Genomic DNA, 18838 nt, shown 5'->3' with positions numbered 1-18838 from the left:
TCTCGCCCCAAAAGATTTGAGCGAATGGGCAAGTCCACCAATGGTGACGATATGTACCAATGGCTCCACACCCCCTCCAACGTAATGGAGATTTACTTTTGCTTATTCATGAGAGCTTCACTTGGGTGAGATGCCATCTATAAATCACTTTGATTGAGCTCTCTATTATGGGCTGAAATTGATTTCAGTGGGTGGGCAGACCAATTTTGTTACCAATTTTTGTCATTTATTTCATATCTTAGATCTTGCTCCTAGGCCAGCTTTAAGCCTCTCATGTCATAATTAGCAATATCGAGAAAGTATTTATAAAGTTGCAAAAGAGCCCACAGTATAATTAACTAAATACTTTTCAAATTGTGTGAGTGGCCTTATAGCCTGCTGCTTGACTGATGGTACATTTAGAAACTGTAATATTCAGTGGATTTGAAACCACAAATTAGGGGTATTTGAAATTCTGTCTTTAATTTGTTGTCCTGTTAAACATTTGCCCTTTGGGAAGAAATCCAACATCCTGTGTAAACTGCTGTCTTCCCAACCAGTGAATTGTATTCTTTTATCAAGATGAGAAAACAAGGGATGGATTAAAAAAGGTGTGAGAGGAGAGATTTGGGGCATTTATAATAGATATTTATGCCGTTTATTCCAAATTTGTAGGGTAAATTTCAAAGAAGTGTATTTAATGTGGCTGTATTTCTATTAGTATTGGACACACACAAAATATTTGAAGAGGTTATTTCCAGGATGTTCTGTTTCCACCCAGGATATATCAGAATCTTTATATAATAATGAAAGAGTTGGCGTAATTGAAATGCATCATGATATTTAATAATATCTGGAATACCAAGACCACCCAAGGCAGGCTTTTGATATATGATAGTTTTGGCGACTCTTGGCTTTTTTCCTTTGAAGATATATGAATTAAACATTTTTTGCCATTTAAAGAGATATTTCTGTGGTAATTTAATCAGTAAAGTTTGAAATAAAAATTGTATTTTAGGGAGGGCGGTGATTTTAATGGCAGCTATTTTCCCTAACCAAGATAAGTTAAGTTTAGACCACCATTGCAAATCTTGTCTTATTTTATACATAGCCTCATTGTAATTCAACTTTTAAAGTTTGTTTAAATCTTTAGCAATAGAGATTCCGAAATATTTGAGCATTTCAATGTGTATCTTTAGGCCTGTGTCATTATGTAATTGTTCTTCTTGTTTAGACATGCCTATACAGAGTGCCTCAGATTTACTAAAGTTAATTTTTAATCCAGCAGTTGCTCCATATGAGCTTAATTCTTTCATTATTTCTGATACCTCCATCGATGGTTATAAATAAGGCAAAGTCGTTGGCAAACAAACTGATTTTATGATTTGTATCCTGGATTATAGCACCTCTAATAGTTATATTATTATGTATCCTATTAGTGAAGGGTTCTAATGCAAGGGCAAATAAAATTGGAGATAGTGGGCATCCTTGTTTAGTACCTTTATTAATTCTAAATTTTTCTGAATCAAATCCATTGATTCTGAGCAAAGCTTGACAATTTTTGTACAATCTTTGAATCAGTTGTATAAAAAGCTTGCCCATGTTCATTTTTTCCAACACCTAATATAGAAAGTGCCAATTTAAATTATCAAAAGCCTAATGGGCATCTAGGGAAAGAATGGCTGAAGGTTTCTTACAATTTTTATGATGGTGAGTAATATTCAAAGCTGTACGAATAGGATTAGTTAATTGCCTAGATGGAATAAATACAGATTGGTTTAGGTGAATATAATGGGTAATAAAATTCAGTCTAGAAGCCATGATGGATGTCAATCATTTAGAATCGAAATTCATTAATGGAATGGGTCTATATGACTCAACTTCAAGATGATCTTTACCCATTTGGGGAAGCACAATAATCCGAGACAGCTTCCAGGTCTCTGGTATATGACCCCCGTTAAGCACATCATTGAACAGTACCACTAATTTTTGTATTAGAAGTTCTTTAATTTTTTTATAAAATTCCACAACAAACCCATCGACACTAGGAGCTTTACAATTCTTAGGTTTTTTTAGGAGCAGCTTCTATTTCATCTGATGTTATTGGGGAGTTCAAATATTCTCTGTGTTGTTCTGTGTTTTAAGTTGTGAGTCTTCTAAATGTTTGTCCATTTTAGTGACATCAGGATCTGGCTGAGAATACAGTTCTGAATAAAATTGCACAAATTGATTACTGATCTGCCTAGTCCCCCAAACCAATGCATTTTGATTGTCTTTAACTGAGCAAATAACATTTCTTACGTTGCTGCATTTCAGCTCATATGCCAGCAATTTAGAGCTTCTATCCCCAAATTTATAGTATTTTTGTATAAGGTAAAGGTGTGATGTCGAAATCTTACCTCCTTCAAGGGCTTTCAGTTCATTCTTTTTTGTGAAAGAAGGTGGTAAATTTTTGCCCAACCTGATTTTTTGCGTTCTATTTCCAGAAGTTTTATTGCTGACAAAAGTGTTTCTTTTTTTGTATTGAAATCTTCTTAATTGCTGCCAGTTTACTTATACAAATGCCCTTTATAACAGATTTTGTTGCATCCCATGTGACAATCCTACTTGTTCATTTGTATGGAAGTAATGTTCTATTTCAGTTTTAATTCTCTCAACATATAGTTGGCTTTGTAGAAGAATAGGATTGAAGCACCATGCATAGGTAGAGGATCAGTCTAAGCAGAGGTTTATGGTTAGACTTACAGCTGAATGATCTGATACCATTTTTTAATCTCTGTGCTTATGATGGAAGAGGCATGGGGTTGAAGAAATTAAAGGTAGTCTACTCTAGTATATATTTGATAGCAAGGGGCAAAGTATGTATAATCTCAGGCTCCTATATTTACAAATCACCAAGAATCTATTAATTTAAGTTTAGCCAAAAGGTCACTAAATGATGGGATATCCCCAAAGCAAGTTCTATCCAGAGTTGGATCACTTACTATATTGAACCCCCCCCCCCCCAATTATTACACCTTGTTGAACTACCTCTAATTTCTGCAAAGTATCATGTAAAAAACTATGTTGATTTGAATTTGGTGAGTACAAAGTGGCGAAGGTATAATATGAACCTCCTATGGCACCTTTAATAAATAAGTATCTGCCATTGGGATCTACCATGGTACTTTCTACCAATATAGGAAGGGAAGTTGCAAAAAGAATAGCCATGCCACAGGCTTTTGAAGAGCCTGAGGCAGTAAATGTCAGGAGGTTGCCCCTGCTGCCTTCTGAAATCCTCAGATAGCCAGAATCAACATGCAGACAATAGGGCTCTTTTCCAAGGCTTTGTTCCCATTTAACCTAATGACGCTTACAGATGCTAATTGCTTGATCCTACGAGTGAGACTTAAGAGAGCTGCCTTAGGAATCAGTTAATCTCTGTTTGGAGGGGAAAGCGGGAAACCACTGTACTTATGAGCTAGGAGGAGAGAGTCCACCCCTTTCCTGTGGGGCATCGGGGCGCCGCTGTTGCTGTCGCGCCAAGCAGGCTGAGCACCGCCTCTCACCACCCACCATCCCGTGCTTGAGGGTGCGCAGGTTACTAGCATCCAGAAACTGCTGTTGCTCCGCCCTCTCCCTGCCATGGTCACTATCACTCTCAGGAATGTGTACCGGGAGGGACTCTCCCCCTGGCTGCTCTTCTGAAATGCGCGCGGGTTCCTCACCCGCGGTTTCTAACTTCCTCAGAATCAAAACTGTTTGGGGGCTCTCTGGGCTCCGATCCAACCCTGACAGTAAACAGTTGTCCAAAATATGGGTGTTTTAATACTGTCTTATGTCTCTTAGTTAGACGCATCTCTTGCAAAAATACAACATCGGGAGAGCGCCTTTTAATTTCTGTTGTAACCCTTTTCCTTTTAACAACTGTGCCTAAACCCATAACGTTAATGGAATAACATTTTAGGTCACCCATTTAGATAGTATTAGATACCGTAGACAATATACCCTTGATATACAGGAAAATCCAAAATAGCTACAACTGATGACAAAACAAGTAGACTTGAAATAAATAACACTTTCGACAAAAATGCATAACTCTATAAATTATACCAGAAATAATCCCTGAGAGAAAACAATTTAGGGCGGAAATGTAAGCAATTGCCCCATTTGAACCCATACAATTCTTCCTTTTTAAATTTGAAAAGAAAAATTAAAGTTTTCTTTGGGGGCCAGTATGTTAATTTCTGCCTGTATATAGCAAACTAAGGCCTTAGGCATAGTCTGAGCCAATCAGCAGTGAAGACAGTCTCTCTCTCTCTCTCTCTCTCTCTCTTTTGTTTTGGTGAACAATTGCAGAATTTCATTTTTAAAATGTTTTTATGCTCTAGGTGCATTTTATACTTTTAGTTTTTAGACTTTTGTTGATTATATATATTTCTTGTTTACTTTTCATTGTAGGTTGTATTTTTATCCTGGTTATAAGCTGCTGTGGATATTTTGTAGAAAGATGGGATATAATAATATTTACGATTGGTGTTTATCCTTCCTGCTACAGTATTGTAGATGTGTGCTACAGTTCCAGAAGTATACAGTCAGATTTGCCGTTTCAAATGAATTAAAAAATAGTTACCCTTAAGAAGCCAGAGAGAAATGTAGCTCTGTACTGTACTTAAAACCCAGGTCTGATGCCTATTCCAAGTAACTGATATTAATCCCCATCCAACAATATGAGAAGTACCCAGTTCAGAACTTCATTTCATATAGAAATAGTTGGGAAATCTAAAGAGTTCGCTTGCTTTTTCCCCACGTATCAGAAACTTCTCTCAGAAGTTACTTGCTACTACTCTGTACATCTGCCTTGCAGAGCTTAGAGAGATTTTCCATTGATACCCTCGGACTCAAGAAGTCATATGGTGGTAGATTCCCTCCTGTAACAACTTTTGGTAAAAGAAATAAAGAAAATCAGATCAAGATGGCAGTGTCTTTATATGGCCCTTCTTTTAAAACTGCCCATCAGGAACAGAAACAAGCTGATACCAGATCCTGGTTAGGACAGACTGAACCTTGGTTAGCCTTAGCCATGGTTATTATAAGTGTAGATATAATCCTTCACCATGGTTATAGATGACAGGGGGAATCCACCTGTGGAAGAGGAATGGCTAGGAGGAAGGAGCACACACAGCCTACTCTTAATCCTTTAACTATGATTAAGAAAAGAATAATAATTAAAGGAAGATGTGGAGCTCTTTTGAATTTAGAGATACTTAAACCCTTTAAAAAGCTAATAAGGGCCTATGATTGATGATAGGCTCTGTTGTTAAATAGGCTGCTTTCTAAATCTGGCCTTGACTTACAAAGATTCTAAATACTAGACTAGAAAAATACCTTGTGGTTGAAATCCCTGGCAGATAGCTCAGTGCTTTTAACCTTTGGAAATATGGTACAGATCCAATATTGGGTTCCAGCTAAAATGAGTTTAGTGGTTTTAGCATAACCTTTGGGTAAAATTCCAGATAAAAAGAGAAGAATCAAGGGGAAAATGAGGAAACCACATGCTACTTCAACATAGCTGATGATGTCTGACAGGGAGATTTAAAATGGCTCATACAGAATACATACTACATGTGTTGGCATTTTCCTTTAATATTAAAAATGCTTAAAAGTGAATAGTTTTAGTTAACGTTTATTATAACTGGACCATGATACCACCTCCTCAAATTTTTAGTCAGTATTTCTTTACCTATTCATTAAATGCACTGGCTATTACATTTCATTTTGAGGTTATTTATTCAACATGATCCATAGTGCATCTTGAAGAAGAGGGCGAACTGGTTTGGAAAATATATGTACAGAGATTACATAGACAGTCTAGTTTCAGATACAGTTGTAATACAACTCTTTTAAGTAACCACTTGCTATGTGAGGTAGTTTTCTTAGCCAAGTTGGCTATGATACCGTTTGTGACACTACATGGTCAGAACTAATATAACACTAAGTACTTATATTGCTCTAGTTTATGCAGCCCTCAGCCTAATTCCAAACACCCTCTACATGCGATCAGTTCAGACCTCTGGCAAGAGCAATCTGTCCCTTCCCAGGCAGCCTCCTGGATGGGAAGGAAAAGGGAGAGAGGGGGAGAGAGAGATAAATAAGGGGGAGGTTGCAGAAAGAAAAGGGGATGACGCACCCACTTTGGTCTCTGACCCTGCCTACCGCTGACAAGTGCCCCTCAACAGATTACCCATGAGATAATGCAGCCCTCAACAGAAAAAAAAAATGCCCACTCCTTCACTGGTTGGTAGAACTTGCATATGAAAATGTTTGGAGTGACATGTGTTCAGTATAACCATGTTAGTTACTGCAGCCTATGAAAGTGAGGGTGTTTACTAAAGTGAGCTTAGTAAGATGTCAGCTTAGCTGAAAAATGCTACTTTCATCTAGCCTTGTAACTACCCAATGTAAACTCATCACTGGTGAATACCATTGATGTTGATGAAACACATACTATATGTTTATTATTTTAAACATATTTCCAGTACAGATCACTAAATCAGTGTGGTGCTACCATGATGTTGGATATATTAAAGGATTAGAAAAATGCTATTTACCATATGAACATGCAAAGAGCTTTAACGTGCTTATCTCAGGCATGTTCATAATGTTTCTATGTGGGAAATCATTATAACTTCCTTCCTATGGAGGAGGAATTGGGGTTGAGGAAGAACATGACTGCCTTCCCAAGGCTACTCAGGGAGCCTGTGACTGAGCTGCAGTGTGAGGGCAAATTCTCCCTTTTTTGGTCAGCTAGTCACACAGTATCACAAAGACAAAGTTTGTGGATACTCAGCTATATAGTGTCCTTAGAAATATGTTTTGTTTGGTGTATGGACATGAGTGCTTCTGCATTGCTACCAGAATAGTACCAGTAATCACTTAAGGGTGCAATTCTATGCATGTTTAGACAGAAAGAAATCCTACAACTCCCAGCATGCCCCAGCCAGCCATTCTGAATGATAGTTCATGCATGTTTGCAGCAGTCCATTGCTATGCCTTGGTTCACACCTGAGATTGCCAGAAACTGTAATGCTTTCCCTTTCTTATGATAGTGTTATTCTGAATTATTTTCTGTTGTATGGGACAGAGCTTGTTCAAAAGGTTGATTCTAGTATATTGGATATGAGTCACAAGATGGGTTTAGAACATGTATGCAGGAAACCAGTTTGCTCATCTATCGCCAGTGAAAATGTTAACTGTCCAGTCACGAAGTCAGCTTCAGTACTTACCTTCAACAGCTAAGTGTTGAAGATGACCTAGTGATTTAGTTTACCGAATTTTATGTGCTCTGTTAGCAAAGTTATTAGAATACTAAGGAGAGTACTTTGTTTCTTGGATTCTTTTCTTTTTTAAATAAGGTGTGAAAAGGCAAACAAACAAAAAATAGAAGTGACTTGGAGTTGATGTTTGTTTACTATACATTTAGAAAAGTAGTATTAATTATACTGTGACCTCAAATATTGTTTTTATATTGTAAAAACAGTATTTCCGCAGAAGGTTTCTTGACCTAGACAATGTAATACAAAATGCTTAGTCTACATGTTAAACATGAGTGAAACTCTTATATAAGTGCTTTTGTTTTAATTGTGTTTTTGTAGCATTTTAATTGTGTAATTGTATGTTATTGTAATTTATGATTGTGAATCACCTTGAGATATGTTTGAAGGGTGGTATATAAACCCCAATCCTAAGATGTGTTTCTGTAAATTGCCTTGAGCATTGTAGGCTTCTGACACTTCTTTGCACTAGGCAAGAAACATAAATGGTGGGCAGATTTCCCCTCCTGCTCCTTCTCATGGTAGCCTCTCTAGCCCGCTGAAAATGCTACACATGAATGATTTTTCTGGGAAAATAAAAAGTAACTTTTCTCTGCTTACCTGGTAAAATATTGTAACTGGATTCTTGTCCATCCAAACCAATAAGAGAGTCAAATATTCCAGTAATATCACCGTCAATATTAATAAGCGGAATGCTTGGTACTGGAGTGGTTGGGATTGGGGATTTGATTTGTGATTGCTTGCTTAGCCTGCCATTTGCTAAGGAGCCCTTTCGTAAAGCTCTGTAGCGCATTCTCCTCCTTGCTCTCCTGGGCCTTCCATTGCGTTCATTCTGAGCAAGAGCAATACACAGAGAAACAAGCAGAAGATAATAGAGAAGTGTTGCTTTTTGCATTTTCCCCTTGTAATGCTGGGTCCTATAGTAGAAAATAGAATTAAAAAAGGAGTTTTGAAGATTAATGCTTTCTCAAGCAATGTAGAATATAGTAATGTGTAAAGTGGCAGGGTTCTGTGACATGCATAATCTTCATTAATGTCCTTTGTTCCTAATTGCTCCAGTGATGGCTCTATGGCATCTAAAGTCTGTGGCAAGAATGATGAATACTTGTTCCTTTTTGACCATCACATAGGACACATTCAGATGGGAGCTTTCTGCACTTTAACCAGAACAATGTAGTGTGCAGCCAGGTGCCAAGAAAATGTGCCAGGAAAGCAAATGCTTTTTAGCCTGGGACTTCTCGGGTTCACCACAGGGGAAAAAAATTAGCTTTGCACACTGCACTACTTGTACTAGCTTTGAGCCACCTGCTGTGAACCGTGTAGACCAGTGGGGGAGCAACATAGGTTGATGCATCCACAGGTCTGAATTATGCTAATCAGAAGTATTGGAACAGTGCCTTATTCTTCTGGATGAATATTTACCCCAGACTTCTGAAACCTGTCCCAAAATAGCTGAAGATGTGGGATGGAGCATTAATCTGACTATTGTTTTCAATTGCCAAGGTTTGTCAAAGGGCGTTTGTTTTGTCCAGTGTGGGTCATGTGTCTTACAGATGTTTTTCAGTTGTAAGATGCAGATAAATGGTATATCGCATTCCAAATAATCATAAATCATGACCTTTTATTTATTTATAACCTTTTAGCACATGAGGCAACATAGAGGTCCAGAAAGTTGGTATATAAATACCTAAAATAAAATAAATAGAAAGAATAAAATCAGAGTTGGAAAAGGACAGTATGACCTGTACTCAAGGATGGCTGGATTCAGACAACATGATAACCCATGCTCAAAGGTTGACTGTGGGTTGTCATTGAACTGTAAGTTGTTGAAACATGGGTTATTGTGTTGTCTGAACCCAGATGCAATAACAAACCATGGTTTGTTAACCATGAACAACCCTCAATTTACAACCCAGCAACAAACTATGGGTTCTCTTCATGGGGTGTTTGTGGTTAACAAACCATGATTTATTAGTGTGGCTGGGTACAGACAACATGATAACTCATGTTTCAACAACAACCTATACTCAATCCTTTAGTGTAGGTTATCATGTTGTCTGAAGCCAGTCAAACCCTGGGTTGTTATGTTGTATCAACCCAGCCATGCTAACAAACCATGGTTTGTTAACTGCAAACGGCCCACAGTTCACAACCCGCTAACAAACCATGGGTTCCCTTTGTGGGTTGTTCGTAGTTAACAAACCATGGTTTGTTAGTGTGGCTGGGTTCATACAATACAACAACCCACAGTTCAGTGACAACCCATACTCAACCTTGAGTATGTGTTTTCATGTTGAGTGAACGCAGCCCGTGAGTCTCTAATCCAACCAGCTGCAATAGCAGTAGCCTTTAGGATTCAAACACAAGTTCCTTTTACTCTGAATTAATCATCAGAATTTATATGGAAAAAGATGTATTTCAGAGAACACCTTGAAAATGTTGAAATGTTTCATCCCTCTGAACTTAACAAATGATAAATGCAAGTTTCATCTTTCTTGGATGTCTAGTTGTCATCTATAAGGAACAGCATCTTTTCTGTGGTGTCCCTGGAATTGCAGAATACTGTCCTTCAAGAGGTTTGTTACCTGCATCTCTTGCTTCCTTTCAGAAGCAAGTTAAAATATTCCTTTTTTAACAAGCTTTGTGGATTAGTTTATTTCTGCTGCTGGTATTCATTTTAGGTTGTATGTTGTACATTATTTTAAGGCTGCTAATATATTCTAAGTGCTGTTTATTATGTTAATCACCTTGGAAATTTGATTAAAAGGCTATAAAGAAGCATACTTCTTTATAGCAGCTATAGTTTTTGTAATATTCCTAGCACCTTACCCCCCTGTCTATTTGAATTGTTTTCGCACTGCATCTTAGTCATGTGTAGTACTCCCATGAACCTTTTTTCAGTGTCAATGCCATTAACTCCTGTCCGCATGTCACAGATGGAGTGCAGGGGAGAAATGGGCGGAAGGGGGGCTTTTCACAGCTTTAAACAAAAAGACAGGGTGATTACTCTCTCACGGATTTGCCCACAGCCTCTAAGGGATTTTAAAAAGGATGTGCCACTCAGAAAATACTCAGTAGGTGCCTTTTACATGGCCTAGTTAAACTTACATCCTAAGCAAGGAAGCAGAAAAAGTTCCTGTGTATTCTTACAAATACTGTGTTCATCTCTTTGAACCCACCACCTATCCCTGGATGAAAGCCATGAGAGAGCAACAGCAATGCCTTTTTGTGCTGTGCTGTACTTAATCATATCTGGTTCATGGATAAAAACAGGATGACATGCTGATTCAGACTGTACTTTCTGCCCAGGAAAGGGGGAAGGGGTGAACAATAACAGCTGGGTGCATGTTGAGCATGAGATTTGCTCCCTCTTATACCGCAGTCAGGAAGTAATGTTTGACCTGGCCCACAATACATAAATATATTCTCCACCTCAGAGTGCATTCACACATGAATTCCGTATCTGGGGAAAATACTTGGTTGTATCCAACTACGTCATTCTGCTGATGGAAGCAGTTCCATCAACGGCTGCAGGGGTGGGGGATACCCTTCCACCCTGCAGCCCCTTTCACACCCTCAGATCTGCTCCAAAGGGCTGGGAAACCTTCCAGAGCAGATTTTGGGGCAGTGCAGTGGAGAGGAGAGAGTGTGAAAGGGTGTGAAATTAAAATCTATATTCATATTATAATGGACTACTCTACAAACAATAAAAATAAACTTCTACACAAACCTGTTCAGGAATGAGGAGTTGGTTTTTTACAATATACCAAGGTTCTTAATTATCTCAATTATAATTTCATTATAATTTCATTATAATTTATAATTTCCCAGCTGTGCATTTAGCTACATAGCAATTGTTAGAACATTGTCAGCATGACACTATTCTTCATAAAAATTAGTAAGTAATTCTCCCCATTACATTTTCTATTAGTATATTACTAATTTATAATTGGCACTATTCATACTAAATCAAATCAATGTTACTAAATGCATAATACATTCTGCAAATACATTTTACATCCATTCTCATATATATATATATATATATATATATATATATACATACACACACACACACACACACACACACACACCATATTTTAACCTTATCAACATGACTGTAATTGTTAAGCACAATAATTCATCTACCATTCTTTAAACAGTAATTCAAAATATAAATGTAATATATTACCTGGTAATCTAATCTAACAGTGGATTCTGCTTGGTGTCATTTAATCTCCAGCTGCAAAAGACAGAAATTTATGCTGCTATCTTTAAAACAAAGAAAGCAACAGTAGAATTATGTTGAAACATATTAGATGATTCCTTAGTGTCTGAAATAGTTCCTTTCCCTGGGGACAAGACACTGTTCTGCCCTGTGTGCAGAGATTCTGCTAATACAGCTATTGAGAATAGTACAGACTTCACTTGGAGAAAATGAAAAGCAGCACAATGCTTTTAGGTCCTTAGGCTGACAAGGCGCAGCTGGAAGATTTCTTTACACAATATGCTTACATAAGTCAAAGAAAACAGGGCTAGTTTCACAAAACTTGGGAATTGTTGTCGGCTTCCTTAATCCTGATTTTGCTATAAACATTTTCTACATGTTTAGTATAGGTTTGGTATAGATTTATTGTATGTTAGAGGTTACATACCTCGCTAAGCTTTCAGAAAAAGCACCTCCAAAAGCTGTTATTTCCTTTTTTAATGACTGAGTTTGTCTGATAACACTTTATTTATCCTGATTTTCTATGCTTCAGGCTTTACTGAGAATTTAAAAACCTTTGACATTTTCAAGTAATGGATTTAATCACAAAAGAAATATATGCGATTTAAAAACAAAATGAATGAAGCATTTCTTCTTGCCGTTTACACATTAAGTAGAAACGAGGTCCTGAAATATGACACTCAAACATAGCTCTGTAGAAGTTACAGTGGCTTGTTAACCAAAAAAGGAAAGTGTACATTACCCACAGGTTCTCTTTGTGCCAAAGGGGTGAACTCCTTCATTGTTTGGCTTATGTTTCCATGGAGTGTCACAGTTTGATCATTCTTTGGGTCTGCTAAGTTTCAGAAATAATAAATACAACTAACAGAACAAAACCTTTGAGTGCTCTTTTGTTTGAAGCCACATCATTCAACTTGCCATAATAGATGTTTAAAACTTAAAGGCAGTGACACAACGTTTTCTCTATAATGTTGTGCAGTTTTTAGTGTGCTTTGTATTGGGTTTTATATGATCCTTTATTCTTGGCTAACAAACTAGAACTCACTCCCACATTAAAGAGGTAAATGAAGTTGTAGTGAGCTGAGCAAAAATCAACACCTGACAAGATCAAGGGGCCCTGATTTTTCTTCTCTCTTTTCCTAGGATACGTAGACACATGACAACAGCAAGGCTGAGTGGCATGCAGAAATCAGCATATTTGTGGTGCCAAAGAGAAATCCCTTTATCTGTGTACAGAGCTGCAGTGCGCTTTCATATGTAATATTCCTATGCTACTTGGCATATGATGAATTTTCTACAACATGAATACCATTGATATGTAGCAAATTTCATATATTCCATAGGTATACTCCACTGCATGATGAATGCATGTGTCTCTTTCATTGCATATGTACCCATACATACTGTATATTTCAAACATGCATCCCCACCTAACTATCTACTACTACATTTGGGCTCATCTGCACTTGGTACACTTTGTCTCTTCCACTCTTTTTTGCACTCTATCTTGCTTCTTTCAGGAAATTGGGATAGGAACCTAAGCAAACTAAGGCTCCAGTCCCAATTGTTAGAACATTTCCTCTTTCATGGCTGTCTTGAAACCGTTTAGGTGGAAGCAGCACATAAGCAGCTTAACCATGCATTCATCCAAAGTTTTTCCAGATTGCAAGGAATTCCTCCCCTCAGCTAGCAGTTTTACCCACCTTTTGTCACATGGAGGGGATGGGGATACTTCATACCCTCCTCAGGTCCATCTTCATCCCTTTTCTGACAAGATTGTTGAAGAGTTTCTCTGTCATTAGATAACAAGAGAAAAAAAGAGATTATTGTTTACTTCCCAGTGGGATAATTTTTAGTTCAGGCTTGCTTGTCTTTATTTATATCTCATTTTCTTTAGCCCTTTCTTGACATCTAGAGCCTGTATAGTGAACACTCAGGAGTGTGGTGCCAGGCCCTTCCCCTGACCTATATGTGTTCACTAGACTCAGTACTATTCCTATGTACACTTCCTAACCCTCAACTTAGAAGAAAACTAAGAAGATGCATTGGTTCCAACAGATTCTGATTTGTTCATGTTGCAAAAATGGAAGGATTTCCTTACCTCATGATCCATTCCACATTTGATAGAGGAGATGGTGTCTGAAACTTGTACTGCCCCTTTTGGAGGATGAAGAGTCTACCATTACGACTTCTACTGTGCCAGGGCAAGTAGTTGAAGGTCCTTTTGAAATTTAAGAGATAAGTGGTCGTTGGGTCACCATGCAGTGTCTTCTGTGGGGCCTAATTAAATTGATTCACCACAGTTTCCTAGAGATGAGTATTGGGACTGGTAACATTATTACAATTCTCATTGGTTTTATTAGCATTGTTATGTTAATAATTGGGTTAGATATTCATCATGTTCATATAGTAGGGACAGACGTCACAAAAGCAGATTTGGAGAAGGTCCATCTCAGAAGCATCTGAGATTTGTTTTTGGATCTGAAAGAGTCCATGTTTCTCCTCATAGATCTCATGTTTCAATGTTTCAAAGAACTGTGAAGAGGTCCAGGCTAGGGAGCTTGTGCCATCTGCACCTGAAGGGACCATGGGTGCTCTGAGAGGACTGTTAGGGCAGCCCCTCCCCCAAATTCCCTGGGGCTACTTATGACCTGTGTGCCCTGAGGGAAGGCAGAAGTGAGGAAGCCCAGGCCAAGGAGCTTGTGCCATCAGCTCCTGATGGGACCATCAATGTCCTGAGAGGACTGTTGGGGCAGCTGCTTCCTCAAATTCCCTGACCTACTTAAGACCACTGTGCCCTGCGAGGAGAGAGAAAAGAAGCCCAGGGAAGGGAACTTGTGCCATCAGCTCCTGAAGAAATCTTCAGCTGGCCTGAGAGAAGTATATTCTAGTGGGTTGGGGTTTTTTAATTGTAACATTTGTTTTATTTCAGTATTTAAAAAATTGGAAAATGGTCTAGGGTGCTTTGGCAGAAATGCAGTATACAAATATTAAGTAAATAAACAAACAAGCGGACTATAGTTACACCTAAATCTGCGGGTAAGAGGACTATAGAGATTTCCAATAAACAGCGATCTGACTCAGACACAAGATTCAGAAGCAGAGGGGGGTAATAATTCACATTGGTCTAATACAGAGTCAGAAGTGCTAGCTGATCTAGTATTCCAACTGCTTCAGTCAGAAACAATGAGACCCATTGCCTTACCAATCAAATTTTGTTGGATGATCTAATGGATCCATGACTGAAAACAGCTTCTTTAATGGTGAAAGATTCCAAATTGGAGATGATGGATATACTTAAACAAGAAGGTTGTGCTTTCATTTTTACACACCCTACAGTTAACTCCTTTGTTTTTGGAGCTTTTCAAGCATGAACATCACCAGCCACCATGAAAAAGAGAGAAAAAACAGGATTGCATTAGTAGGGAAGTATGTTTTTCCTCTTCAGATATTTGTATTTATATTTCAGAACCAATGGGAGGATAATCCTTGAACTCCAACATCATTGCCTTACAGGAACCAATATTTTCAACCTTCTCAGAAGCATTGCCAGTTTCAAAAATCTATAGAGAAGTGACAGTCTGCCGTACCTAGATAAGTGCCAGTGACTTTGAAGCAAGTTATCTTACAATGGCATGTACCTCCCAGTTCAGTTTCACCTTCACAGACCAATGGGCTGTGATAATGGATCAATATGTAGTATTGATCATATTGCAAATGTACATGTTGGAGTTCAAGGATTATCCTCCCATTGGTTCTGAAATACAAATATTATAATTCTATCTATTTAACTTCTTCAAGAAAAAGAAGAGGATTTGCTTCTGAAGGGGGCAATGACATTGGTGTTTTCCAAAATACTATTGGAAAGTTTTTATTGTTATTTTTAAGAAACAAAAAAGTGGAAATAAATCAGTCATTATGAACTTGAGAGTAGTCAAGCAATTCATCTGGACATTTTTCTCCTTAGGAAATATTTTGCCCCTTCCAGACAAAAACACTTGATTTATGGTTCTGTAAGGTCTCATCACAGAGAATTGTTATGATTCTATTACAGGGAAAACCAAGTTCTTCCTTTGGATTATCAACACTCCTACATTTTTACAAAGTACACAGCCATGGCGGTTGCACATCTGTGGAAGAAAGCTTGCAGCATTTTTTCTATATTTGAAAACAATTGGCTGCTCCTAGAAGATTCTGAATGGTTACCTCATTCTCACATGGCCTTCATTCTTTAATTTTGTTCCGAAAGACTTTCATTGGTACCATCTTGCTATTTCTTTTATGGAAGCAATTTGAATTTAATCCTAGAAGAACAAATTAAGGATATTACAGATTTTATGATTTGATTCCCCCTGTTCAGTCCACTCAGATATAGTCCACCACAATGGCTTTGTTGTTGTTTATTCACTTAGTCGCTTCTGACTCTTCGTGACTTCATGGACCAGCCCACACCAGAACTTCCGGTCGGCCGTCGCCACCCCCAGCTCCCCCAAGGTCGAGTCCATCACCTCCAGAATATCATCCATCCGTCTTGCCCTTGGTTGGCCCCTCTTCCTTTTGCCTTCCATTTTCCCTAGCATCAGCATCTTCTGTCTTCTCGTTATGTGGCCAAAGTACTTCAGTTTTGCCTTTCATATCATTCCCTCAAGTGAGCAGTCTGGCTTTATTTTCTGGAGTACGGACTGGTTTGATCTTCTTGCAGTCCAAGGCACTCTCAGAATTTTCCTACAACACCACAGTTCAAAAGCATCTATCTGCCTTCGCTCAGCCTTCCTTATGGTCCAGCTCTCGCAACCATAGCTTACTACGGGGAATACCATTGCTTTAACTATGTGGACCTTTGTTGTCAGTGTGATGTCTCTGCTCTTAACTATTTTATCAAGACTTGTCATTGCTGTTCTCCCAAGAAGTAAACGTCTTCTGATTTCCTGGCTGTAGTCAGCGTCTGCAGTAATCTTTGCGCCTAGAAAGACAAAGTCTGTCACTGCCTCCACGTTTTCTCCCTCTATTTGCCAGTTATCAATCAAGCAGGTTGCCATAATCTTGGGGTTTTTGAGGTTTAACTGCAACCCAGCTTTTGCACTTTCTTCTTTCACCTTTGTCAGAAGGTTCCTCAGCTCCTCCTCACTTTCAGCCATCAGAGTGGTATCATCTGCATATCTGAGATTGTTAATGTTTCTTCCAGTGATTTTAACTCCAGCCTTGGCTTCTTCAAGCCCAGCACGTCACATGATGTGTTCTGCGTACAGGTTGAATAGGTAGGGTGAGAGTATACAACCCTGCCGTACTCCTTTCCCAATCTTAAACCAGTCCGTTGTTCTGTGGTCTGTTCCGTGGACCATTGCTACTTGGTCATTATACAGATTCCTCAGGAGGCAGACAAGATGACAAGGAGATCGTTACCTTGTCGTGGTGCTGGAGCTTGAGCACCTCATTGATGCCATGAGCTAAACCGTGAAGGGACATCCAAGATGGGAAGGTCATGGCAGAGAGGTCAGACTAAATACGATCCCTGGGGAAGGTAACAGCAACCCACCCCAGTATTCTTGCCGTGAAAACTAATTGGATCACTACAACCACAAATATGTTGGTATACCATCGGAAGATGGGACTCCCAGGTCGGAAGATGGTCAAAATGCTACTGGGGAGGAACAGAGGATAAGTTCAACTAGCCCCAGATGTGATGACGCAGCTAGCTCAAAGCCAAAAGAATGGCTAGCAGCTGACGGTGCTGGTGGTGAACGACGAATCCGATTTTCTAAAGATCAACACACCATAGGAACCTGGAATGTAAAATATATGAGCCAGGGCAAATTGGATGTGTTTATTGGGGAGATGTCAAGATTAAATATAGACATTTTGGGTGTCAGTGAACTGAAATGGACTGGAATGGGCCACTTCACATCAGATGACCACCAGATCTACTACTGTGGACAAGAGGACCACAGAAGAAATGGAATAGCCTTCATAATTAATAATAAAGTGGCTAAAGCAGTGCTTGGACACAATCCAAAAAACGATAGAATGATCTCAATTCAAATTCAGGGTAAGCCATTTAACATCACAGTGATCCAAATATATGCCCCAACCACAGATGCTGAAGAAGCAGAAGCAGGTCAGTTCTATGAGGATCTGCAGCACCTACTGGATAATACGCCAGAAAGAGATGTTATTTTCATTACAGGAGACTGGAATGCTAAGGTGGGTAGTCAAACGCCACCTGGAATTACAGGCAAGCATGGTCTGGGAGAACAAAATGAAGCAGGACATAGGCTGATAGAATTTTGCCAAGACAACTCACTGTGCATAACAAACACTCTCTTCCAACAACCTAAAAGACAACTTTATACATGGACTTCACCAGATAGTCGACACCAAAATCAGATTGACTACATCCTTTGTAGTCAAAGGTGGCGGACATCTATGCAGTTGGTAAAAACAAGACCTGGAGCTGACTGTAGTTCCCTTAGGAACAAGTATCTTGGAGTTAATTAATGATGGTCCAGGTTCAAGATGTGGTTCTATATCAGTCCGTTGAAACTTAAGGCTGTAAAATTGGTGTTTTAAATCCCTGGCTCAGTTTATGAGAGCCATTTAGTTAGCAACAGAAAATATGGGGGAAAATGTCACTATGTGAGGAAACGATGAATAGGTATTATGACTGCAGAATCAGCTGGGGCCATGGCTTTGCAGGAACACAAAGCATTTAGGCAGACACCCTCAGGGGATTTCTATACTAGCCTAAAATCCTGCATTTAAAACGGGGCTTTCCACTTCCGTTTTAAATGCAGGATCAAAACTGATTCCCTTTACACGCGCTTCCTTCCCTGTAGATAGCCATTCCCATCACATTATGTTTCCGTGAAGAGGCATTACACACGCTCCAGGTTCAGCGATACTTGCTCCTGGGTTTGTGTCCCTTTCTCTCCCCTTGCACATTATTGGTGGATGGGGACTGACATGTGGACAGCCCCCCCACCGATCTCCTCTCCCTCTTCCATGGTTTGGCCAGTCCCTGCCGCTCAGCACGTCTGCTGCTCCTCTGCTCTGCTGCCGCCCCTCACTGCCGTTCTGCTGCTCTGCTCTGTTTTGAATAGGTAGGCTGAAAATGATGAGGAGCCAAAGTGGTACAGACGCGGGAAGGCTGAACCCCCATCAGACCTTCGTCACCACCTTCAACATGATGACCACACCCCCAGCAGCCACACTTAGTGCTTCATTCACGCTAGGGGAGAAATACACAGGGAGGACATGGCGCTCCATTTGCACATAACTGGAAAAATGCCCATTTTTTTCCGTTTGAGGAAAACACAGGATA

At 39.1% G+C, this 18838-nt stretch overlaps 2 protein-coding genes across 9 annotated transcripts in view; one reads left to right on the top strand and one right to left on the bottom strand.

Annotated features, from left to right (window-relative positions):
• ECM2 (extracellular matrix protein 2) overlaps window positions 1-12248 on the bottom strand; it is a 33838-nt gene extending 21590 nt beyond the window's left edge. Inside the window, exons 1-3 of one of the 2 annotated variants that reach the window (XM_084839836.1) lie at window positions 11948-12248; window positions 11485-11535; window positions 7893-8209 (exon numbers count right to left, since the gene is read on the bottom strand). In XM_084839836.1, coding sequence (XP_084695962.1) covers window positions 7893-8187 — 295 coding nt within the window. In that variant the 5' untranslated portion in view covers window positions 8188-8209; window positions 11485-11535; window positions 11948-12248. Of the gene's footprint in view, window positions 1-7892; window positions 8210-11484; window positions 11629-11947 lie in introns of those variants that run through there. The other variant, XM_084839835.1, reaches the window with a different exon arrangement.
• Window positions 1-18838, top strand: part of CENPP (centromere protein P) — a 272212-nt gene that overhangs the window by 175658 nt on the left and 77716 nt on the right. The window lies entirely within an intron of this gene.

The sequence above is a fragment of the Heloderma suspectum genome, chromosome 2, assembly GCF_057233095.1.
Source record: "Heloderma suspectum isolate Gila_16-S chromosome 2, 16-S_ref, whole genome shotgun sequence".
Classification (NCBI taxonomy): domain Eukaryota; kingdom Metazoa; phylum Chordata; class Lepidosauria; order Squamata; family Helodermatidae; genus Heloderma; species Heloderma suspectum.
The sequence above is the reverse complement of the archived record's forward strand: the minus strand, read 5'-3'. Positions and strand labels throughout refer to the sequence as shown.